The sequence below is a fragment of the Macrobrachium nipponense genome, chromosome 38 (assembly GCF_015104395.2).
Source record: "Macrobrachium nipponense isolate FS-2020 chromosome 38, ASM1510439v2, whole genome shotgun sequence".
NCBI lineage: Eukaryota > Metazoa > Arthropoda > Malacostraca > Decapoda > Palaemonidae > Macrobrachium > Macrobrachium nipponense.
Genome location: NC_061098.1, coordinates 9,409,782 through 9,435,676, shown reverse-complemented (window position 1 = coordinate 9,435,676; position 25,895 = coordinate 9,409,782). Strand labels below are relative to the sequence as shown.

General features: G+C 38.4%; 1 protein-coding gene across 1 annotated transcript in view; it reads left to right on the top strand.

The window, feature by feature from the left end:
* The window catches only part of LOC135209605 (uncharacterized), a 192,358-nt gene that overhangs the window by 18,807 nt on the left and 147,656 nt on the right, over positions 1-25,895 (top strand). The window contains 1 exon segment of the mRNA XM_064242297.1: positions 8,816-9,010. Coding sequence (XP_064098367.1) covers positions 8,886-9,010 — 125 coding nt within the window. The 5' untranslated portion in view covers positions 8,816-8,885.

Genomic DNA, 25,895 nt, shown 5'->3' with positions numbered 1-25,895 from the left:
GCCATGTGGCTTTGTTGCAGTTTATGTGGGTCACATATTTTGCATCGGAGTGTTTTAATTTGTTGATATTTGTTCGTATTGTTTCCTTAACTCTCTCTCTCTCTCTCTCTCTCTCTCTCTCTCTCTCTCTCTCTCTCTCTTCAAAGGTGTAAGACTATCCACTAATTGTTGCTCATGTAACTCTCTCTCTCTCTCTCTCTCCTCTCTCTCTCTTCTCTCTCTCTCTCTTCTTCTCTCTCTCGTCTCTCTCTCTCTCTCTCTCTCTCTCTCTCTCTCTCTCTCTCTCTCTTAAAACAGGTAGATCCGCCTACCTGGGCGACCTGCGTCGAATCACCCATCGCTGATAAACATCGACTTCGGTGAAATAATTTTGACCTTTTCTGTATTTTTTTTAATGCGTCCTTAATTGAGTCCCAAGTTCCTTTTGTCCTCTTTTATTTGCAAATTCTCCCCCCCCCCCTCTCTTTTTTTTCGTTTGTATTATTTTGGTGCTCGTCATTGTCAGTGTTTCATAATTTTTTTCCTGTATTAAATTATTTCAGTGTTCTTTGTAAATGAATATCTAATTCTGATATTTTTTGTATTATTTTTTTTTGTCTCCTTGCTCATTTTATGACATCGATCGAATAGTTTATACTTTGCCTTTTATTTTGGGCGAGTAATCAGAACAGCTATGAAAAAAACCCACTCAATTGTCTGTTCCTTTAGCTAGATATTTTTTTTATCGTCGTTTTAATAGTTCTGACATTATTGTTCATTACTGTGTCCTTTAAGGCAGCATTGCACGATAGTTATAGACTTTTCGTAAAGTATTATCATTGGTGCTTTTATTTTTTCTGTATATATCAAGGAATCAATAAGGAACCTTTTATTCAAGGACATGTCACTGAAGTATTATGAATCTACAGCCGTAATTAGGATAAGTTGACTCTGTTCAGGAAATGCTTTTAAGCATGGTGGTGTTAATCATTAGTTTCTTGATATGTTTGAAAAGTAAGCACTTGTCTTATGGGTGTTGGTGTCATATAGCTATATGTTTGTATGTGTTTGTGTGTGTGTGTGAGTGAGAGAGAGAGAGAGAGAGAGAGAGAGAGAGAGAGAGAGAGAGAGAGAGAGATTTATTGAGGTACTACAATTCCAAAAAATGTGAAATGCCTAAAGACGTAGTGCTTTTCCACTAAAGTTGAATCCATTGCGTAACCTTTTAGTAATTTCATGAACGGTCTTACTCTTTTCCTCCTTTTTATTTTCTTCTATTAATAACTTCCGCACTAGATTTGGCGATGTACCTCATCTAGAAGAAACTCACGATGAAATAAGGAGTACTTCTCTCTCTTGTACACCATCAGTTGCCCTTGGGAGCACAATTGAATGGGGCGTCTTGTCCCACAAAACAAGAAGCTCTACAGATGCCAGTCCTGACTCGCTGCAGTTTGAATCACTCGCCTTTTGTAGAGCACTCTTGAGCTGCTATTCATTTAACCTGATTCTGGTTGTAGGTTAGCGTTGTCTTAGCTGGTGCGTTCGTCATACATAGGTTCTCCCTTAGTGGGAGTTTCGAGATTCGTGCGTCGTCTCCTGGTTGGGGACGTCTTTTGTTTCCTGTTCTGATTTCTCCCTTATTCCCTCTCTTTCTCGTCCTCCTCCTCCTCCTCCTCCTCCTCCTCCTTCTTCTTCTTCTTCTTCTTCTTCTTCTTCTTCTCCTCCAGACGTTTAGTGCGTAACACATTCCAGAACCTTCTCAGACACTGCTTCCTTGTCGCACTGGCTTAATCTCATTTGGCTTATAGGCTCTCTCTCTCTCTCTCTCTCTCTCTCTCTCTCTCTCTCTCTCTCTCTCTCTCATTTGCTCGCATCATCATCATCATCATCAACAGTAGGTATTATGCGTCATTTATTTGGATATTGAGTAAGTGATTCATGCCTAGGTAAATGTAATCTTCTTAGGGTTAATTATATTTATTGATCGGTTTACGCTTGTTGACGAAGAGTTGCAATAATTACGCTGAGAGGTCGTGATAGATTAAAGGAATTTTATATACATTTTGTTTTGTGACAGTCTTTGACATAGCATTTTTGTCCCATTTCTTCTGATCTGTGTTTTGACTTTGTTGCGGTAACCAATCATCAAACTTCCTCTTCCCGGTAGGAGGGGAGTACCGTCAGTGTACCTTACGTGGAACACTGCAGGCATCACTTAAGGTTCTTTGCAGCGTCCCTTCGGCCCCCTATCTACAACCTCTTTCATTCCTTTTACTGTACCTTCTTTCATATTATCTCCTTTCTAGCTGTCCACCCTCACCCAACAATTTTGTCGTAGTGCAACTGCTTTGAGGTTTACATCCTGTTCAACCTCTCAAACCTTCTTGCTATCAATCTCCCTTGCAGCGTTGAATGACCTCAAAGGTCACAGCGCTAGGCCTTTGGTCTAAATCAGGGGTTCTCAAACTATTTTACTCCACGACCTCCTATTGATGTTTCTAGTTTTTTATCGATACCCTAGACGAGCATTTAATAATTCAAGAAAAAAGAAACACCAATGTCAAAATGAATTTGAGTAGTAATAGTTTAGTGCTTGACATGTAGTATGATAAAAATGTAAAACATAGCAAGAAAATATGTTTAAAACTTTAGACGTACGCGTATATGTAACACAGTTTTTTTGACCCCCCTGACTATTCATCGACCCCTGGTGCTATTGACCTCTGGGGGGTCAGCATCGACCGCTTTGAGAACCCCTGGTCTAAATTCTATATTCTGTTTCACATATTCTAAAACTTCCGCTCATGATATTATAAAAAGGAAATAAATGTTGCAAAGAAGTACCTCCCATTATAACTAACTTTTTTTTTTCTTATCCTCCCGGGCGCTTGTGTTCATTTGGAAGCCCGTACGAAAATGGACGACAAAACACAAAAGTGTATCTGTAACAAGTGACCAGCGAATAATTATTGTCCTTTTGATGGGCTTTGCGGTGCGTCCTTCATATTTGCGGGAAGCTTTTGACACTTTTGTTTGATTTGGGAGGGCTGGACATTATTGTACGGGAGTGAAGTCAGTGTATGTGTGAGCCTGTGCCTGTCTTTTGGGTAGTTGTACGCCTATGTATGTATGCCAATGTCATAGCCACAGTGCCCTCTTAACTTCTCAAATTCTTTGCTATATATATATATATATATATATATATATATATATTATATGTATATATATATATATATATATATATATATATATATATATTTACTGGTAAAAATGTTCTGTTACGACAGAATTCCATCTAATAAAAGGAGCCCATAAGAACGCCAAAATATAAAGAGAGAAAATACTATATTTCAGAGACTGCTGTTGCCTGTCTCTCTCTTCAGAAGAGAGAGAGACAGCAGTCTCTGAAATATAGTATTTTCTCTCTTTATATTTTGGAGTTTTTATGGGCTCCTTTTATTAGATGGAATTCTGTTGTAACAGGACATTTTTACCAGTTACACACACACACACACACACACACACACACACACACACACACACACACATGAGGCCTGGGTCTTGAGACAAGAGACTCGAAATCGAGTTGCTCCTAGACTCCGTCCAGCAACTCGAAGCCCGGAGCATCGTGAGAACTACCGACGCCCTTTCAACCCCTCCTACTTGCTGAAGCTCTTACAGAGAGGGGCTCGCACTCCAGCGGGATCCTCACCAAGGAGATGAAGAAAGCAGCGAAGGAACTGAAGGAGAAAGTGAACATCACGGTGCGACGCGCGAACAAGACAGCAGCCTTCGTCTTGATTGATACTGCCGAATATCACGAGAAGTGGATGCTATTTTGTCTGACGAGAGCAAGTTCGAGCGCCTGACGAGGAACCCGACAGACGACATCAAGAGGGAGGCTAACGGAGTCATCAGCGCAGTGAATTCTGCAACAAATGCTGTGCACCTCCCGCCCATAACAAGGAGACTACAGCCTGGGTTATTTATATGGCAATGTAAAAACCCACAACAAGGAAACCCCCTCCGGCCGATCATCAGCCAGACGCCCGCCCCTACGTACGCCTTGGCTAAACGCCTCAACCAAATTTTGACCCCTTACGTCCCGAGTCGGTACAGCCTGCAGTCTTCGGCAGAGTTCTTAGAAACCATCAAGGACGCCCCTGGTACCGGGATTATCGCCTCGCTGGATGTAGAGTCCCTATTTACGAACGTGCCTGTCGACGAAACCATAGATATAATCCTTGATCGTGTCTACAGGAATCAGTCGACGGCGCCCCTCAACATACCGGAAGCCTCGCTCCGTACGCTGCTGGAGATATGCACGAAGAAGGCCCCTTTCTCCACCCACCGTGGCCACCAGTGTTTCCGCCAAAAGGACGGCGTGGCGATGGGCTCCCCACTGGGGGTCCTCTTCGCTAACTTTTATATGGGCACCGTGGAGGAACGGGGGGTCCTTCGCCAGGATGCAGCAACCCCGCAGATATGGACGTTATATTGACGACATCTTTGTGCAAGTCGACGCCGAGGATGAGGTAGAAGCCCTCCGTCAAGGCATTTTCAGCAGTGTAGTGTGCTGAATTACACAGTCGAACGCAGCTCCGACGATCGGCTCCCCTTCCTCGACGTCCTTGTAAGCAAGACGGAAGAGCGGTCTCCGTACTTCAGTCTACACAAAAAAACCAATTTAGGACTTTGCCTCAACGGAGACAGCGAGTGCCCCGCCAGATTCAAAAGCACCACCGTCAGGGCCTTCGTCAGGAGGGCCCTCTCCCACTGCTCGACCTGGCAGGACACTCACCAGGAACTCGACCGCGCCTCCCAAGTACTTGTGAATAACGGGTACTCAAATAAATTAATCAGCAAGGAAGTCCGCACAGCCCTGGAGAAATGGTACGGTAGTGAGAGCCCGCAGCCCCGCCCCCAGGATAATATCAAGCTGTACTACAAAGCCTTCATGAGTTCCCATTACCGTGAAGAAGAGGACGCCATCAAGAAAATTATTTCTGATAATGTATCCCCGACTGACGACACCAAGAATATCGACTTAATCATATATTACCAGAATCGGAGGACGCGCGATCTTATTATGAAAAATAACCCCTCTCCACAGGTACGAGAACCCCTGAAGCAGACGCATGTAGTGTACCAGTATACATGCCCAGTCCGCGAATGCAGCGGCGCCTACGTAGGTATGACTACCATGCGACTTGTCGAAGAGACTCTCGTGCCACGCCCAAGAGGGGGCTATAAAGAATCACGCCCGCACCAAACATCACGAGGCCATTCTCCCGCCCGAGATGTCATCATAAAGAACACGAAGATCATCGGGAAGGCCCCTGATGCCCGTCGGTTGCGCCTGCTGGAGGCGCTCCTCATCCAGCAAATAAAACCTTCACTGAATACGACGCAGGAAGAATTTCTCCTCCCTACGAGTATGAGAAGACCTGCCACTAACAATGACACCACCGATCATGACAACTCTATGGATGACAACGCCCCCGAACGAGGTACTCCTGCAGCCGATGGAAATCAAAGTAGCCGTGACGTCCCACAGCGTAGCGCCAACGCCCATCAATGTTACAGCGCCGCTTAGGAGGTCCAGGCGGCTGCAGGATATGCTGCAACGCAACCATCGGTTCGAGGAAAGTGGCTTGAGACCTGGCTCAGGCAGCCAATGAAAACAAGACTCACCGCCACCAGCCAATAGGAGACAAGCATGGGGCAGACCCCTTGCTGTCAACCACAGATATAAGGAGGACGGACACCGCACCAAGATCAGTCCACCCTCAGCTTCCCAGCCCGAGGATGTCTGGCAGCTCCAGACGAAAGCTCGCTTTAAGAAAGAGAGAGAGAGAGAGAGAGAGAGAGAGAGAGAGAATCGTTAATGACTTTGATGACTATGGTATCATAGTTTATCTGTAAAATTCAAATATATACACCTATTTTGACCCTGTATTTTACCATGACCTCTATAGGCGCTCTACTGGCCTGTTTAAGTAGCACTGAAAAAGCCGCTATTCGCAAAATAGAGAAGAATCTCTACAAGTGTAATGCTGCTGAAGTAGCCATTACTTTTAATAAAGTATGCTTGAGAGAGGGTCTGCTTCCTAAGTACAATAATAATAATAATAATAATACCAGCTTGATCCCCAGGAGAATAGTGATTTCATAATCAGTCTCAAAGCCCATAGCATTAGCTCACGCCTGTTTTAATTTCCTGATCGTAAATATGAAATATCAAGACTTATTTTTATCAGCTAGCTTATTCTGTGAAGGTGCTCTCTGGTGCCTTTCGTTTATGAAGATATTTTCTATTTTTAATTTTTAAACTTCAGCTTATGACGTTCCTCTCGAGAGAATAGGCGAATCATAGGTATTTATATTTTTTCGGGAAAAAGATGGCTTTATGCCACATATCTAAATGAGATTTTGACGTTTGCGCTCGCTCTCTCTCTCTCTCTCTCTCTCTCTCTCTCTCTCTCTCTCTCTCTCTCTCTCTCTCAGTTACCAGGTTTAAAAACAAAACACCTAAAACTGTAAGCTGTCTCACACACACACACAGTTACCTAGTGTAACAACAAAATATCTAAAACTGTAGGAGAGAGAGAGAGAGAGAGAGATCCTGCCAAAAGCTCGTAATGAACAAAGTATATGACTAAATCTTAATATCAGTAAACATCTAAACAGCTCTCTCTCTCTCTCTCTCTCTCTCTCTCTCTCTCTCTCTCTCTCTCTCTCTCTCTCTCTCTCTCTCTCTCTCTCTCTCTCTCTCTCTCTCTCCACTCATCAATATGATATTTCCTAATGATCTTAGTGGTGATATTTAAAAACCGAGTGACGGTATTCACGTAAAAAGGTTCAACCTCATCGCATTTATTGCTGACATGACAGATACGTGGCTAGAGAGAGAGAGAGAGAGAGAGAGAGAGAGAGAGAGAGAATTGGCACCATTCTTTTCCACTCAACAAGTAGCTCTGACAACTGTTTGCACGCGCGTGTTGTGATATAAATACACACACACACACACACACACTCACTCACAAAACAAGGCCTTTACGACACCAACGTTCTTGTAGGCACACACGCTCACATAAATTCATATACAGTACATATTGTGCCATATATATATATATATATATATATATATATATATATATATATATATATATATACACACACACACATATATATATAGTATATATATATATATATATATATATATATCTATATATATATATATATATATGCATACATACATCGTACATACACGTGCGTAAATTCATATACAATTACAAACACTCGACAGTTAGATGCACACAGTCCCACGCACGCACGTCTACTTAACCGTGCTTGCGCGCCCCCACGCACGAACCCTTACGCTTTAAAACATACCCACAAATGCGAGGCTGCATTGATCGGTATACCAGAAACGTTGACCTTCTGCGGTATTTATTAATAGCCCAGCCATACAACTCATTAGCATTGCAATAACATGTTCCCAGGAGGGAGTGACCTTTCGCGATGGGAAAGAAGTGATTTCATGAAGATCTTAGCTTTTTTACTGTGATTATTTTGTGAAGCAATTTTTATGTAAAGATTTGATTTAGTAAAGGAATTATTTCATGAAGAAATTATCTTATAAAGATATTATTTTGTAAAGGTATTATTTTGTTAAGATATTTGTATGTAAAGATATTAGTTATAAAAAATTATTTATGAAGAAAATATTTTATAAATATATTATTTTATAAAAATATTATTTTGTAAAAGAATTATTTTATGAAAAAATTAATTTATAAAGATATTTTTTGTAAAGAACATATTTTATGACGAAATTATTTTGTAAAGAAATTATTTTATAATGATATTTTGTAAAGAAGTGATTTTATGAAGAAATGGTTTTATAAAGAAATGAATTTACGATGAAATTTGAATTTTTTTTTATAAGAAACGATTTTATAAGTAAGTGATTTTATAAAAATTATTTTATTAAGAAATTATTTTATAAAAAATTACTTTATAAAGATATTTTGTAAAGAAATTGTTTTACGAAGAATTGGGTTTAGAAAGGAACGATTTTATAAATAAATGGTTTCATAGAAAATAATTTTATAAAGAAATGTTATTATGAAATTATTTTATATATAAATTATTTTATGATTTTATGTCATAATGCATATTTAATGTTTCAGAAATGTTATGCACGTAAAAATATATTTTTTACCAAAATAAAAACAAAAAATAATTCATATTGATTTTATATTTTTTCAGAGATTGCATAATTACGTCAACAATTATATTTCTTAACCAAAATAGATTATCATTCTTTTTTATATATTACCAGAGATCTGCACAATTATGCAGACAATTAGAATTTTTTTTACAAAAATAATTTATATTCGTTTTTATATATATCCAGAGATCTGCCTAATTTTGTAAATATATATATACCTAAAAGTATATATATATATATATCAAAACAGTAAATTCACTATTCGTCTTACATACTTTTCCAGAGATCTGCATAATTATATCAACAAGTATAGTATTTCATTGTATTTTCTACTAATATCATTCTTATTCATCTTACATACATTTCCAGAGTTCTGCGCAATTATGTCAACAGTTATAGTATTTAATTATATTTTTTACCAAATTCATTCTTATTCGTCTTACAAACACTTCCAGAGACCTAAATAAACATGTAAGTAATGGTATTGCTAACAAAATCATTCAGATTCGTTTTTATATATTTCCAGAGATCTGGGTCATCAAACGATCGGCCTGCATTGTGTCTTATTTACAAATGTATTTATTTTTTTTGTCGCAGTACTCGAAGGTGGTCGAGTGTGTCGTGAGAGCGCGCAGGCGCAGAGAGAAGGGGGCGTAACCGAGTCGTCATGTGTTCGGAAGTCCGGTCCATTCACCCACGCCCCAAAATAGAACTCGTTCGTGTGTCGAGCTCGGAGAGGGCCAAGATACCCGTGAACCCAGTGCAGCTCAACCTCTCCTACTGCCACGTCAGGTGAGAGAGAGAGAGAGAGAGAGAGAGAGAGGGTGGGACTGATGACTGAGTTACTTTGGAAACTTTTTTTTCTAGATTTTTAAATAAATTTCCTCGTATTAATCTTATTTTGTTTATCTGTGTGTCAGGAGAGAGAGAGAGAGAGAGAGAGAGAGAGAGAGAGAGAAGAGAGAGAGAGAGTGGATGGGGATGATGGTTGGGTTCCTACTCATATACATATGTATATTATATACTTGGTAAATTCCTTTTCATTAATCTTATTTTGCTTACTATCTGTTTGGAGAGAGAGAGAGAGAGAGAGAGAGAGAGAGAGAGAGAGAGAGATTACTCTTTTACTTTCTCATTCTTGGTCCTCATTTGTGTATATGTTTTTGTTGTTCATTTGTTTTTATCTCTCTTCTTCCTTTTCCTTTCCTATTGATTATTCCTCCTCCTTGCTTCTCATTCACCATTCGCATTCTCTCCTTTTCTTTACATTTCTATTTCAGTTTTTCCTTAACTTATTCTATTATATTTTCACCGCGGTTAATTTATTTTCCGATTTAAAGTTTTGAGAGTGTACTACAGAAATATGATAGCGTACGTGGGAAAATGGACGGTTTACGCAACGGTGCATTTGCATTTTACTTCTGGTTGCACGTATTTTGACAGTTTTATACCTATATATGTATATATATATATATATATATATTTTATATATATATATATATATATATATATATATATATATATATATATATATATATATATATAGAGAGAAGAGAGAGAGAGAGAGAGAGAGAGAGAGAGAGAGAGAGAGAGAGAGAGGAATAAATATAGAGTTGAATAAAATGCATAGAAAAACACACAAATATATATATATATATATATATATATATATATATATATATGTGTGTGTGTGTGTGTGTGTGTGTGTGTGTGTGTGTGTGTGTTCTGTCATCATCGGTCCACACACTTAGTATCTACCTTTCACTGAATTCAAAAAATGTTCTCGGTTTATCAGTAGTACAGTTTTAGAACAATTTTTTCCCCCTACATGTTACCCAAGCATCTGGTAACTCACCACGTAGAAGGAGAGGGTTAATCGACCGGATGTAAATATCTGTGTAATGAGTCTCTCTCGTGTTTATCTCCTTTTTCCAAAAATAGAATTGGGCGTGGCTTCTCCCACCACCCCCCCTCCTCCTCCCACCCTGATGTAGCGCCCATAGTAGGATGACGTGGCGCTAATCAAGTGTTGCTAATTGTATCTGTAGATTACGTACGTACTACTGTTTTTAGGCTCGTCATGATCATATATATAAGTAGATATATTATAATATATATATATATACTATATATATATAATAGTATATATATATATATATAAGGCCTATTAAAACATTCTGGCTTAAAACTAAGATTTAAAACTTGGGTTTAAACCAGAGCATTTTAATAGACCTTTTACACTTGAGACGTATCTTGTTTTACTAGAAGAATATATATATATATATATATATATATATATATATATATATATATATATATATATATATATATATATATATATATAGTATATAATATATATATATATAGTATATATAATCACAATGTAAAGGTGCCACTTATTTGGATGTTAAGTAAAGAAACGACACAGACATGACTTAGAGGCTGCTGCTGTAGAAACTAATTGATATACAGCAATAATAAGCTTTTTTATGACAAAAGGGAATCTTCTGCTGGTCTGATGCAAAACGCTGGTTTGACGCGTGTTTTGATTTGATCTGGTTTGATTTTCATTCCCATGTGGTATTTTTATGAGTAAAGTCACGAGAGGAGTTAGACGAAGGACCAGAGAAATTGATGTGTTAGTCTTTGTGAAAAGGAAATTTTTAAAAGACTTGGATCTCAATGGCTGAGTGTGAGGAAACATTGCTGAGATTGGGGAAAAATTGAAAAGATCCTGAAAGTTAAAGGGGAATTAATAGGGAATTAATAGGGAATATGAGCCCGAATCAGATGATGGAGGAAAATGGAAACTACCAAGATGGAGTATTGAACGTTTTTATTCATACGCACATTTTAGGGGTTAAAAGATTGTAGGATGAACGAAAAGTATTTATAATATATCAGGTGAAGCAAGGAAGGTAGCTGGATAGCTACCAAACCCTTGGAAGGAACTAGGTTGTCTGGGGAACCAAAAACTGGAATATATAGACGACTGTTGAACCCGTACTCCATTATGGAAGCGAAGAGTGAATATTGAATGTAAAGGAAATCTAAACAGTGGTAGTAGATGGTCTGATGAACGGTTTCCATAACATTGTCGAGATACAGCGAAGAAGATCTTAAAAAGACGTGAATTTATGTTCAAAAATGCATCAGTTGTGTGTGTGTTTGTGTGTGTGTGCGTGCGTGCAAGGTAACAAAACAGAGCGAATCCTTATTTGTGCTTGTCAATCGACAAGAAGCCATTGACAAGCATCTTCTTACTTCTTTCGATATTTTGCTGACGTATTGCGGCGACTTTCCCAAGTTATTCGCGAGCTGGTGTGATAATAACTGGACTCATACTAGCTTATTTTCTTTTGTTTTATTTTCTAAGGATGGTCGACGCATTCGTTTTATTTATATGGCTTGTTCTTGAAGCTGGGGAGGAGAAGAGTTTGTAAGATTCTTGTAGTAGAACCTGTTTTTAGTCATTTCTGTAGTATTAAGCTCTTTAAGTGTTTGTGAGGGAGAGAGAGAACAAGCGTAATTGTATATACATACTTACATACATCTGTACATATAACACATGCACACACGCATGCATATAAATATAAAATTATTGTTACGACCCTTCTCAAAGGGCTAACATCAAACCAGAAAACAGAAATAGACACACTTTCCAACAGCTGTTTTCTAAAGTTAAAGTCACAGAGGGTGAAATAACAATCGGTGTCCCAATATTAACAGTGAGGGATAACAAATACCAGAGATGAAATAATAAAGTTTATTAAAAAAAATGCTAAAGTTAAAATGAATAACAGAACCTCTGAAAATACAATAAAAAGTGAATGCCAATCACACAATGAAAACAAAATTATAAGCAAATTACCTACACCATTACTGATAGAACAAATAACACATACATACCAAATGAGGAGGGCGTTCTGAAAGGGAAAGGAAATGTCGGCCAAATAGAAGCCTAACAATTTACAAAGCTAATAGAAATTCCCTTTTCTAAACACGGTGGCCACCGAAAGTCTAAACCTCCACGGGGATCCTCCTGGAGTAAGCAGGCACTGCTGGACCATAGGGCGTGACAGCAGCGGACAAATGAGTTAGGGATGGCTCGTCTCACAAAACTTCATGGTCCGTACAAAAAGTCCTCAGGCAGAAATAGCCTTCAGGGTCCTAAGTCAGGCCTGACTACAACACAACGGACTCAAGTCACTCAGCATTCATTCAAATGAGAAGACTTATACCTACACTCGGCGAGGTCCCCCGGCCAAATACTGGCCCAAGACTACAGCAAGGGGAGAAGCAGCATCGTTGTGGACAACTCCAGCTCGAAGTAGAGAAAATTCTTCCAGAATTGAGGAGTCAAACTTGCTGTAGTCCCAGAGAGGTCGTACAACACGAAGGGCAGAAACAGACTGCCATACCTGGGCACAGGGACTTCCAAAGTCACCTCGGAATACTCCAAGAGACCGAAAACAGGACTCTGGGAATAAACAGGCCAAGGATAAAAAACGGGAATGAATACTCAAAATAACGTGGAGGAAGAAAACTTAAAACCCTGATGGGGATACTATGGTAAATGGCAAAATAGGGTAAACTAAGATAATTAATCTAAACCAATAGAATAGGACAAAGTTCTAACATTATACATACATATATGTAATGCATATACTAAATATATATTGGGTATATATGTATATATATACATTATATAAATATATATATATATATTTGTGTGTGTGTGTGTGTGTGTGTGCGTGCGCGCGTGCAAGGTTAAGTAACCAGACCAAATATTGGGGGAACGGTTTCCAATCCTTTTGCGCGAAGCCACTGTGTCCATAACCCGATCCTCTTAGGAGAATGTTTGCAAACAGCCGTAACCTTGATTGAAACCTTACTCTAAAACTTGATGGGGTCACCGTATAGGAAATAGAATACAAATGTATGCAAACTTATTCAAGTATACATATATGTGTATGTTTCTACTTACGCAGCAGGCGACTCATATATACATGGAATGCGTCATATAAAAGCGACCTTTACGACACTTATCTCGTGAAGTGGTATATACCCCGGAGAGCTCTCTAGTAGTTGCCTGATGCAAGGAAGATAGGACACGTCGTGTGGAAGTGTCTCTCGAGTGCCTCTCTCTCTCTCTCTCTCTCTCTCTCTCTCTCTCTCTCTCTCTCTCTCTCTCTCCTTCATAATCTTTGTGGAGCAGACTAAAAGTTGTGAAATGTATTTCGAAAAATGAAAATGTTTTTTCATAAAACTATTTTTTTTTAAATGAAAATGTTTTTGAAAAATTAAAAGTTTCCTTGAAAATTAAATTTCTCTCTCTCTCTCTCTCTCTCTCTGTAGTAGCCATCTTGCTTGGTGAGACGTACCCGCGTGAAGTCAGATTAATCAACAGATATCACAAGTTTAACATACGACTAGAATTTGAGAAATATCTAGAAGTGTTCGTGAACTATCGGTGATAAGATTAGTGTGAAAATAGTAGGATAAAGCGTCTTCTAAGTTAGTTTATCAAGTGTAATACTATAAATCAAATCAAGATGGCAGTAAGTTCCAACTGCGGGAAAGAGGTGTAATTTGGCGTGTTTTAGCAGATTCGCAATACGATAAGTAGCAGGAAGGAACTGGCATTTCTCATCTATGAAATCAGCAACAGTCCTAACCAAAAAGATACAAAAGCATTCATAGATATATTAGAAGGATATAATCCTTCAAACTGGAACAAATCTAATGAAAACATCTTGAAAATAATTGAAGAAGTTCCAAATAAAATCCAAGTGGTCAAGAAGACTCATAAAGAAATATACATAAACCAACATATTCCGACAAAGAAAATGAAATAAGGTGAATCTTGTGAATATCCTAATTGAATGCATTAGGAAAAAGAAATGCCAAAGCATGCAAACTGTGTAAGGTTTGGTAATAGCATAGTCAATCCACAAAACCTAATCAGAAAATGTGCTGCATGCAACATTCCGACCCATCCACAGTGTGCTGAGGTAATACAAGATTTGAGAAAAGATACAAGAATTTTTTGTTCAACATGTCTATCATGGATAGACAATGTTATTAAATCAAGACTGAATGTACAAATAGTTTGAGATGAAGAAGAAGAGGAAGAGGAAGAAGAAGAAGAAAAAGAAGAAGAGGAAAACGGAAGAGAAGTAAACAAAAATGAAATGACAGAAAAAAATAAGGAAAACAAAGAACAAGATAAAAGTATGGATGCAGAGATACTCATTGATACTACATATGAGGCAATAAAGCAGCATACCTACGAAGAAATAAATTACGATATGACAACAGAAAAGCAAATCCCGAAGAGGCTCTACCCAGATCTACACAATGACGGGAAAGAGGAAAAAATAGACAAGAAAGACAAAATCTGCAACCTTTTGAAAAGAGGGAATTGCAGATTTGGAGAAAGATGTTACTACAAACATCCTAAGATATGTCAAAACTATGAAATATATGTAAATGTGCATACTTAGATGGATATGGGGATGATTGCAGAGATCTGCATCCAAAAATATGTAAAAACCTAAAAGAAGGAAAAGGATGTAAGTTCGACAAAAAATGCAAATATATGCACCCTGTAGCCATGAATCATAATCAAATAAATAACCAACCAGTAATAAAATCCAAAATAAGAAAGAAACAAATAAAAGAGAGAAATCAGAATATCAGGTAAAAAGAGAAAAGCAAACCACCATGAGATATGCAGAGGTGTCAGCAAAAAATTTCAAAGCATCAGCTCGAAATTCTACTCAAGAGATAATAACTGTATTTATTATGCAAGAGGATATTGCAGAAACGGAGAAAATTGCAGATTCAGACACAAATGAATAATTATGATGAAGGAAGATCAAATATTATGGAAAAGTTGGATTTTTTAATGTCAGAATTTTCTGGAAATGAAAAAAAGAACAACATACCAGAACAGGAAAGAGACATGGGAAAATCCTTATTACTACCAGTATTAAATGAAGACAAAACGCAAACCATCATAGTGATGAATGCGCAGGGTTTAGTTACGAGTAACTCAAAAAGAAAAATAGAGTACTTAGAAGAACTAACCCAAAATGAAAAGAAAATAGATATAATGAATATAAGTGAAACCTGGTATTCCCAAGAGACTGGGAATGATGATCAAATAAAAGGGTTCCAAACTTATAGATCAGATAGAAAAAATAGGAATCAAGGGGGAACGCAATATATGGGAAAGACAAAAAACGAGGAAAAATATATGAGAAATATAGTAACTCAGAATGTGAACTAATAGCGGTAGAATTTGAATCTGAAAAATTGATGAACATAGTAATATATAGACCTCCTAATACTAAAGAGTTTGACTTAATAATTGAAAAATTGGATGATATATGTAGAAATCACAAGGACTGGACTATTCTCCTATCTGGTGACTTCAACTTTCCTTTCGTAGAATGGAAAGAACGAATAGGACTGTGGTTGTACTTATACATATAAAAAAGAGAGTAATAGTAGTGCAGAAGATAAGAGGCATTTGAAAAGCTATTAGATATGCTACTAGAATACAACATTCACAAATAAATCACCTGCCAACAAGAAAGGAAAATACTTTAGACCTAGTATTTGTGAACGAGATGAATTATGTAAAGAAATAATAGTTTATAATGCGAGTATTTTCAGACCATAATGTCATAGAATTAACAGTTCATTCCAAAGCAAGTGAAAATAGAGATAAGCAAGAAATGAAAAAGTGGGAAGGATATGGAAAATACAACTTCTACAGTAAAAATATAAAATGGTCAGAAATTAATGAAGAATTAAACAAAGATTGGGATAACATTTTCGTAAGTGATGACATAAGGGTAAATACGGAGATATTAATTAAAATATTGGAGAAAATAGTGGAAAATATATACCGAAGAAGAAAAGTAAACATCATTCATGCATACCAAGAGACAGAAGGATCTTGTTCCAGAAAATCAGAAAGTGGAAAAAGGTCTTGCAAAAGAAAAAAATGCATGAGGAAAGTTATAGAACTAAAAAGTAAGATAGAAAAATGCAGAACAAAGATTATACAATCAAAAGAAAAAAATGAAAAACGGGACTTGGAAGAAAAAACCCTATTAAATATCAAGCAAAACCCCAAACTATTATACTCATATGCGAAGAAGATGAATAAAAGAAGAATAGAAATAGGCCCTCTGAGATTGAAGGGAGATTAACGAATGAAAAAAGGAAATTTGCAACATACTGGCAGAACGATATAAGAGAGAATTCACCCCTAGATAGATAATGAAGATAATGATATAGAAGTAAGGGATGAAAATAGTGAATATTTAGCTGACTAGATATTAATGAAGCTGATATTGTGCAGGCTATTAATGAAATTAAAAATGGAGCTGCCTGCAGGGCCTGATGGAATTCCTGCTATTTTGTTAAAGAAAGTAGTTCATTCTATCGCAAAGCCACTTGCAATATTATTAAGACAAAGTGTAGATACAGGCAAGATTTATGATGAGCACAAATTAGCATATATTACCCCTACTTTCAAAAGTGGATCAAGACTATAGCAAGTAATTATAGGCCTGTGAGTCTAAACATCACATATTATGAAAGTGTATGAAAGGGGTAATGAAGAAAAATATTATGAAACATTTAATAAAAAATAATTTGTTTAATAAAGGACAACATGGTTTCGTACCCGGAAAAAGTACACAAACCCAACTGTTAGTCCACCGTGAGAACATATTCAAAAATATGAAAGCGGAAATGAAACAGATGTGGTTTATTTAGACTTTGCAAAAGCTTTTGATAAAGTAGACCATAATATATTAGCGAAGAAAATTAGAAAACACAATATCGTGGATAAAGTAGGAAGATGGTTAAAAGAATTTCTACACAACAGAAAACAGATAGTTATTGCAAACGACGAGAAATCGGATGAAGTCAAGGTAATATCCGGTGTGCCGCAAGGTACGGTGTTAGCTGCAATACTGTTTGTTATTATGATTGAAGACATAGACAATAATGTGAAGGATTCGGTAGTGAGTAGTTTCGCAGATGACACAAGAATAAGTAGAGAAATTACTTGTGATGAAGATAGGAACGCTCTACAAAGAGACCTTAACAAAGTATATGATTGGGCAGAGGTAAATAGGATGGTATTTAACTCTGATAAATTTGAATCAATAAATTATGGAGACAGAGAAAGAAAGCTATATGCATATAAGGGACCTAATAAAGAGACCATCACAAATAAGGAAAGCAGTTAAAGACCTTGGTGTGATGATGATAGGAACATGTTATGCAATGATCAAATAGCAACTCTGTTGGCAAAATGTAAAGCAAAAATGGGAATGTTGTTACGGCACTTCAAAACAGAAAAGCTGAACACATGATTATGCTTTTATAAAACATATGTTCGTAGTCCACTTGAATATTGCCAATATGATATGGTACACCTAATCAAAAGGATATTGCACAAATAGAGAGTGTACAAAGGTCCTTTACAGCTAGAATAGAAGAAGTTAAGGACCTAGACTACTGGGAAAGACTACAATTCTTAAAATTATATAGTCTAGAAAGGAGAAGAGAACGCTACATGATAATTCAGGCATGGAAACAGATAGAAGGAATAGCAGAAAATATCATGGAACAAAATATCAGAAAGAGCAAGCAGAGGTAGATTATAGTGCCCAAAACTATACCAGGAAAAATAAGGAAAGCAACACAGGACATTAATCCACTACGCACCGCAGCATCGATAATGCAGCGTCTATTCAATGCGTTGCCAGCTCATCTGAGGAATATATCAGGAGTGAGCGTAGATGTGTTTAAGAATAAGCTCGACAAATATCTAAACTGCATCCCAGACCATCCAAGATTGGAAGATGCAAAATATACCGGAAGATGTACTAGCAACTCTCTGGTAGACATTAGAGGTGCCTCACACTGAGGGACCTGGGGCAACCCGAACAAGATGTAAGGTCTGTAAGGTAAGGTCTCTCTCTCTCTCTCTCTCTCTCTCTCTCTCTCTCTCTCTCCTCCCTCACACTGAGGGACCTGGGGCAACCCGAACGAACTGTAAGGTCTGTAAGGTAAGGTCTGTAAGGTCTCTCTCTCCTCTCTCTCTCTCTCTCATCTCTCTCTCTCTCTCTCTCTCTCTCCCTCTCTCTCTCTGTGTGTGTGTGTGTGTGTGTGTGTGTGTGTGTGTGCGCAAAATAACGAAATTTTTTAACTCTCTCTCTCTCTCTCTCTCTCTCTCTCTCTCTCTCTCTCTCTCTCTCTCTTAGCAGGGATCTTTCTCAAGGATCCTTGCAGTATCCTTTCGGCCCCTAGCTGTGCAACCTCTTGCATTCCTTTTACTGTATACCTCTTCCATCTGACTTTCCACTCTCTCTCTCTCTCCAACAGTAGTTTCATAGCGCAACTACTAAGAGGTTTTCTTCCTGTTACACCTTTCAAATCTTCTCACTGTCAATTTTCCAATTTTAGCCGTGAATGACCTCAGAGGTCGTAGCGCTGGGCCTTTGGCCTAAATTACGTATATTCTATTTTATAGTCATGTTTATTTTCTGATTATATGCACATTTACACAACCTGTGCTTTTGCAGAGAATACATGCAGAGAAATTGCCTCCAATCAGCCTAATGTAATGGACGAATCTCTGTCCCCATTCGGAGGAAAAGGCAATTACTCTCATCTGTTCGCTGAGGAAAAAAAAAAGAAAAAAAAAAAACGGTATGAGGAGTGACTGTCGCCTCTAATTTTCTCTGAATTATGGTCTTTGGTCTTTCTCTTCCTCTTGACGTATCATCAGTGTCCTCTCTCTCTCTCTCTCTCTCTCTCTCTCTCTCTCTCTCTCTCTCTCTCTCTCTCTCATCTGTATTTCTGTCGGGAATAGGTATATGCAACCTTTCCCTCAAAATAAACTATTATTTGTGTGTGTATGTGTGTGTGTGTGTGTGTGTGTGGAAGATGAATACTCTTCCTGAAACCTCCCTAACGATAGTTTTAATGTATTTCTTCACTCTGTGTTGTAACTAAAAAAAAATGGCTTTTGGGTGTCATTGCAAGTAAAATGATTTGATATAAAGAAGTGACACTTTATGATATTATACCATCATATTAAGATGAACGTTTTCTATGATGAATTATTCAAGATGGAAAAGAAAACGTAGCAGTAAAGTGGTGGATGTTTCGTATGAAGTGGCATAGGGACAGTAGTTCTAGAAAAATATGCAGAAAATCTAACATTCTGTTATTGTTCATGTGAAGAGTTCTCTGTATTCATGGACGCCTACGTCACTCCTGTGATGTTTCAGTGAATGTTTGAATGTAAACCTGGAGGGGTTTATTGAGAAAACTGAGAGATTTCTCGTTAATTGTCGTGTCGCGAGAATCTTTTGCTGTTATCAGGATAGTCATATCCCTCAGTATATATATATATATATATATATATATATATATATATATATATATAATTAATGTGTATGATATAAACATAAAGACGCATCACTCCATATTATAATAAATAATTTTGTTCCATGTAATCAAAACAGTCTACCTTAGAAGAAAATATGTAGATTTGAAATTATAGAAAACGGAAACAGAATTTTAGCATAAGCGCATTTTACATCGACTTGATTCAGACGACGGGAGTAGTTTAGTCAGTTGTCAATCAGTAGCCAGATCGAAGTGGTTCACAATGATCTCTTTTTAGCTTTCATGCATGCAACCTTCTCTTCATGTCTTTAAGCAAATACGTTAATTTTTGCTTGTCCGTGAGTCCCGTCATGTCAATGCGTATCGACAATGAGGTCACTCCAAGAATATATATTTTGAGTTTATTTTTACTTGCGCTTGATTGTACTACCTTTCCTTTGTTTACAAAAGTCAGTTATTGTTACAGACATCACGAACCGAGGGTGTGTATTCTGTTCTGCCTGGGTATCATGATAATAACAATAATAATAATAATATGTAACTTTTGAATTAATTATACATACAATATATATGAATTTGTATCACATCACCGCGATTCATATACACATGCATTAAGCTACTAAAGGAGCATTAAGCTACAAATGTCCTTTAATATCCAATTCGCTCTACCTCGGAATTAATGTATTTTCGTTTATGTCAACCGAAGGGGAATTTTTTCGTTGATAATGATAATTGCGTCCTCTCGTGGATTCGAACCAGCGCACAGAGGAGAAATCAGGACAAGGTAACTTAATGCATGTATACAATATATAATATTATTATATATATATATATATATATACACATATTTACATATACATATACATAGTAATACTACACTCGTTTTCGAAGACCAACGCCCCCACCAATTGACAACAAGTCGCGTGTGGGTTTTGCTGGTCTCAGTTCCGGGAATTACCCTCATCCCTTGTTTGCAAATCCTCGGAACCGCAAGAGGACGACACCGTACAAACGGTATATGACCCAATTCCACTTGGAACATTCATTAACGCGCGCACGCGAGAGTTCGTGTCAGTCTCCTGGCGGGAAGCGCGCGAGCAGCTACGTACGACACGATCTGCGCGCGCATTCGTTCGGGAATGGTCTAGTTGTGCTTTTATTCAGGATCTTATTAGATACTACCTTATCTATTAAGGTTTTTGACACTAATATAGACGTATGGTTTTTAGAGAGAGAGAGAGAGAGAGGATGGGGATGATGGTTGGGTTCCCATTCGTATTTTTTTCATTTTTTTAAATAAATTCCATTTAATCTTATTTTGTTTACTGGCTGTTTGTCTGGAGAGAGAGAGAGAGAGAGAGAGAGAGAGAGAGAGAGAGAGAGAGAGAGAGAGAGAGAATAGATGGAAAAAGTTAGTGTTTATCTCGTTCAGCAAAAAAGAAGAAGAAAAAAAAATATTTGAACCTCTGCCAAACCGGAACATATTATGGTCAAGAAAATACCACGAGTCCAGCGGGTACGAATTACGTTTCTAGGAAATCACCTGGCGACTTTGTTCTTGATTATACTAAAAAACAAATAGAAATGGATGAGAGCGTGACATTGTGGAAATGATAATCAATAAGAAAATCACTCCTGCATACCATATATTCTATATATATATATATATATATATATATATATATATATATATATATATATATATATATATATAATAAATCCACGGTAGAAAGGTAAATGAAATAGGGACTCGGATGTCTACTTCTTTTATAGTTAGTGTGAACTTGAAAATTGTAGAATATACTACGAAAGTACTTGTTCCAAGACACTGTTTCATTTACCTTTGTACGTTACATATATATATATAATATATATATATATATATATATATATATATATATATATATATATATATATGGATGCCTTCGATTCAAGGTCGAGTGGGCGTGTCCTGCATTTAAAACCATATTATACCTCAATTCACCTGGGCAGTGAATTAGATGTACCTGGTCGAAGGTCACTTAACATTGATAGACTGTAACAACGTTTTCTCAGTTAAAGCAGATGAACAAGCAATGAAATGGGTAAATGAAACATGACTTTATGTACATTCAAGTAATGGCTTTCCACTGTAAAGCTGTTAAAAAAAATAAAAAAGAAGAAGAAATGGCTAGCGTCTGGATAAAAGCGACATCCCTCATCACGAATGGATGAGAAGCACCTCCTGAATTTATGTTAACTGCAACTGGTCCACCGACGATGTGGAAAATTCATGCGCTCTCTCTCTCTCTCGCTCTCTCTCTCTCTCTCTCTCTCTCTCTCTCTCTCTCTCTCTCTCTCTCTCTTATTTATGTATCATCTATTTCACCTATTTATAAATTTATTCCTCTCTCTCATTTATGTATCATTCTTGCTTTCACTTATATATCAACTAAATCTCTCTCTCTCTCTCTCTCTCATCCTCTCTCTCTCTCTCTCTCTCATTTATGTATCATCTATCTCACCTGTTTATAAATCTATTCCCCTCTCTCTCATTTATTTATATCATTCTTACTTTCGCTTATAAATCAACTTTCTCTCTCTCTCTCTCTCTCCTCTCTCTCTCTCTCTCTGCAGAGAGAGAGAAAGAGAGAGAGAGATAGGGGCGGGAAATGTTAATGAGTTACATATTCCAACTATAATGTTATCGTATTCTTGTTTACTTCCCCATTCTTACGTTGGCAACACTGCGATCCGAAGCGAGCATTGGTCTCCTGCATACAATAAAGGAAGCATTTCATCTCCGTCGTCTTTTGACAACAAAGCGCTGGAGTTCTGTCTCCATCAGAGTGTGAAATGTTTTTGCGGCTCAGTTCGATGTTTGGTCATTTCAACAGGTTTTTTTTCTTTTTTTTTTTTTTGTCTAATTTTTGTTTGTATGATTTTTGATTGGTCGGTGGTCTGTTCCTGTCATTGTTTTTTTTATTATTATTGTTATTTTTTATTGTTAAATTTCCTTTATATTTTTTCATTTTTTTTATATAAATTTTTTTTTCTTCTTCGGCATTCCATCAAATTTTTGGAATGCTGCTAGATTTGGAGGTCTCTCTCTCTCTCTCTCTCTCTCTCTCTCTCTCTCTCTCTCTCTCTGTGCTAGTGCCCCACTACAATCAACAAATGCCGAGTGAATTAGGAAGGTCAACGTTCGTTTTCAAGTGTAGCATGCTCAGTGAGGTCATGCAATTTCGTAATCTGTCGTTCTTAGTGTGAATGATGTATGTGTACTCGAACGCGATATTATTTTCCTTTTTATCCCGTTCTGTATGATATTCTTATTTGCTTACGTAAGCAGATTTCGTTCGTTTGTGCTGCCAAGTCTGTTCCAGTTTCGTTCGTTTGTGCTTGCAAGGCTGTTCCAGTTTCGTTCCTTTGTGCTTGCAAGGCTGTTCCAGTTTCGTTCCTTTGTGCTTGCAAGGGCTGTTTTAAGTTTCGTTCCTTTTGTGCTTTGCCAGGCTGTTAGTTTCGTTCCTTTGTGCTTGCAAGGCTGTTAGTTTCGTTCCTTTGTGCTTGCAAGGCTGTTCCAGTTTCGTTCCTTTGTGCTTGCAAGGCTGTTTTAGTTTCGTTCCTTTGTGCTTGCAAGGCTGTTTTAGTTTCGTTCCTTTGTGCTTGCAAGGCTGTTCCAGTTTCGTTCCTTTGTGCTTGCAAGGCTGTTCCAGTTTCGTTCCTTTGTGCTTGCAAGGCTGTTCCAGTTTCGTTCCTTTGTGCTTGCAAGGCGTTAGTCGTTTCCTTTGTGCTGCAAGGCTGTTCCCAGTTTCGTTCTTGGTGCCTTGCAAGGCTGTTAGTTTCGTTCCTTTGTGCTTGCAAGGCTGTTATTCGTTCCTGTGCTTCAGGCCTGTTAGTTTCCCGTTTCGCTTTGTGCTTGCAGCTGTTAAGTTTCGTTCCTTTGTGCTGCAAGGCTTGTTCAGTTTCCGCTGCTTGCAAGGTGTTTCAGTCGTTCCTTTGGCTTGCAAGGCTGTTTTCCAGTTTTCGTTTCCTTTGTGCCTTGCAAGGCTGTTTTCCAGTTTCGTTCAATTTGTGGCTTGCAAGGCTGTTTTAGTTTCGTTCCTTTGTGCTTGCAAGGATGTTTTAAGTTTCGGTTCCTTTTGTCTTGCCAATTTTGCTGTTTCCAGTTTCGTTCCTTTGTTTGCTTGCAAGGCTTGTTCAAGTTTCGGTTCCTTTTTGCTTGCAAGGCTTATTCCAGTTTCGTTTTCCTTTGTTGCTTGCAAGGCTTGTTCAAGTTTCGTCCTTTGTGCTTGCAAGGCTGTTCCAGTTTCGTTCCTTTTTGTGCTTGCAAGGGCTGTTCCAGTTTCGTTTCCTTTGTGCTTGGCAAGGCTTTGTTCCAGTTTCGTTCCTTTGTGCTTGCAAGGCTGTTCCAGTTTCGTTCCTTTGTGCTTGCAAGGCTGTTCCAGTTTCGTTCCTTTGTGCTTGCAAGGCTGTTTTAGTTTCGTTCCTTTGTGCTTGCAAGGCTGTTCCAGTTTCCGGTTCCTTGTGCTTTGCAAGGCTGTTTAGTTTCGTTCCCGTTTGTTTGCTTGCAAGGCTGTTCCAAGTTTCGGTTCTTTGTTGCTTGCAAGGCTGTTTCCAGTTTTCGTTCCTTTGTGCTTGCCAAGGATGTTTTAAGTTTCGGTTCCTTTGTGCTTGCCAAGGCTGTTCCGTTTCCGTTCCTTTGTGGGGGGGCTTGCAAGGGCCTGTTTTTTAAGTTTCGTTCCTTTGTGCTTGCCAAGGCTGTTCCCGTTTCGGGGGGTTCCTTTGTGCATTTGCAAGGCTGTTTTAAGTTTTCGGTTCCTTTGTGCTTGCAAGGCCTGTTTAGTTTCTGCCTTGTGCTTGGGCAAGGCTGTTCCGTTTCGTTTCCTTTTGTGCTTGCAAAGGCTGTTCGTTTCGGTTCCTTTGTGCTTGCCAAGGCTGTTCGCAGTTTCGTTCCTTTTGTTTGCTTGCAAGGCTTGTTCCGAAGGGGTTTCGTTCCTTTTGTTTTTGCCCTTGCAAAGGCTGGTTCCAGTTTCGAGGGTGGGCTTGCAAGGCTGTTCCAGTGTTCCGTTCCTTTGTGCTTGCAAGGCTTGTTCCAGTTTAGGGTTCCTTTGTTTGTTGCAAGCTTGTTTCCAAGTTTTTCGGTTCCTTGTGCTTGCAAGGCGGTTCCAAGTTTCGTTCCTTTGTTTGCTTGGCAAGGCTTGTTCCAAGTTTCGTTCCTTTGTTTGCTTGCAGGCTGTTCAGTTTCGTTCCTTTGTGCTTGCAAGGCTGTTTTTTCCAGTTTCGTTCCTTTGTGCCTTGTCAAGGCTGTTCCCAGTTTCGTTCCTTTGTGCTTTGCAAGGCTGTTCCGTTTTCGTTCCTTTGTCTTGCAAGGCTGGTTCCAGTTTTAGGGGGGGGTTTCCTTTGTCTTGCAAGGCGGTTGTAAGTTTTCGTTCCTTTGTTTGCTTGCAAAGGCTTGTTCAAGTTTCGGTTCCTTGTGCTTGCAAGGCTAGTTTTTAGCTTTCGTTCCTTTGGTGCTTGCAAGCTTTGTTCCAGTTTCGTTCCTTTGTGCTTGCAAGGCTGTTTTAGTTTCGTTCCTTTGTGCTTGCAAGGCTGTTCCAGTTTCGTTCCTTTGTGCTTGCAAGGCTGTTCCAGTTTCGTTCCTTTGTGCTTGCAGGCTGTTCCAGTTTCGTTGTGCTGCAAGGAGTATCCAGTTTCCGTCCTTTGTGCTTGCAAGGATGTTCCAGTTTCGTTCCTGTGCTGCAAGCTGTTCAGTCGTTCTTTTGTGCTGGCAAGGGCTGTTCACAGTTTCGTTCCTTGTGCTTGCGGGTTCCCAGTTTCGTCCCTGTTTGTGCTTAGGCAAGGCTGTTTTCCAGTGTTTCGTTTCCTTTGGCTTGCAAAGGCTGTTCCAGTTCAACAGTTCCTTTGTGCTTTGCAAGGCTGTTCCAGTTTTCGTTTCCTTTGTGCTTGCAAGGACTGTTCAACAGTTTCGTTCCTTTTGTGCTTGCAAGGCTGTTTTCCAGTTTCGTTCCTTGTGCTTGCAAGGCTGTTCCAGTTTCGTTCCTTTGTGCTTGCAAGGCTGTTCCAGTTTCGTTCCTTTGTGCTTGCAAGGCTGTTCCAGTTTCGTTCCTTTGTGCTTGCAAGGCTGTTCCAGTTTCGTTCCTTTGTGCTTGCAAGGCTGTTCGAGTTTCGTTTGGTGCTTGCAAGGTGTTCCAGTTTTTGTTCCTTTGTGGCTTGCAAGGCTGTTCCCAGTTTCGTTTCCGGTTTGTTG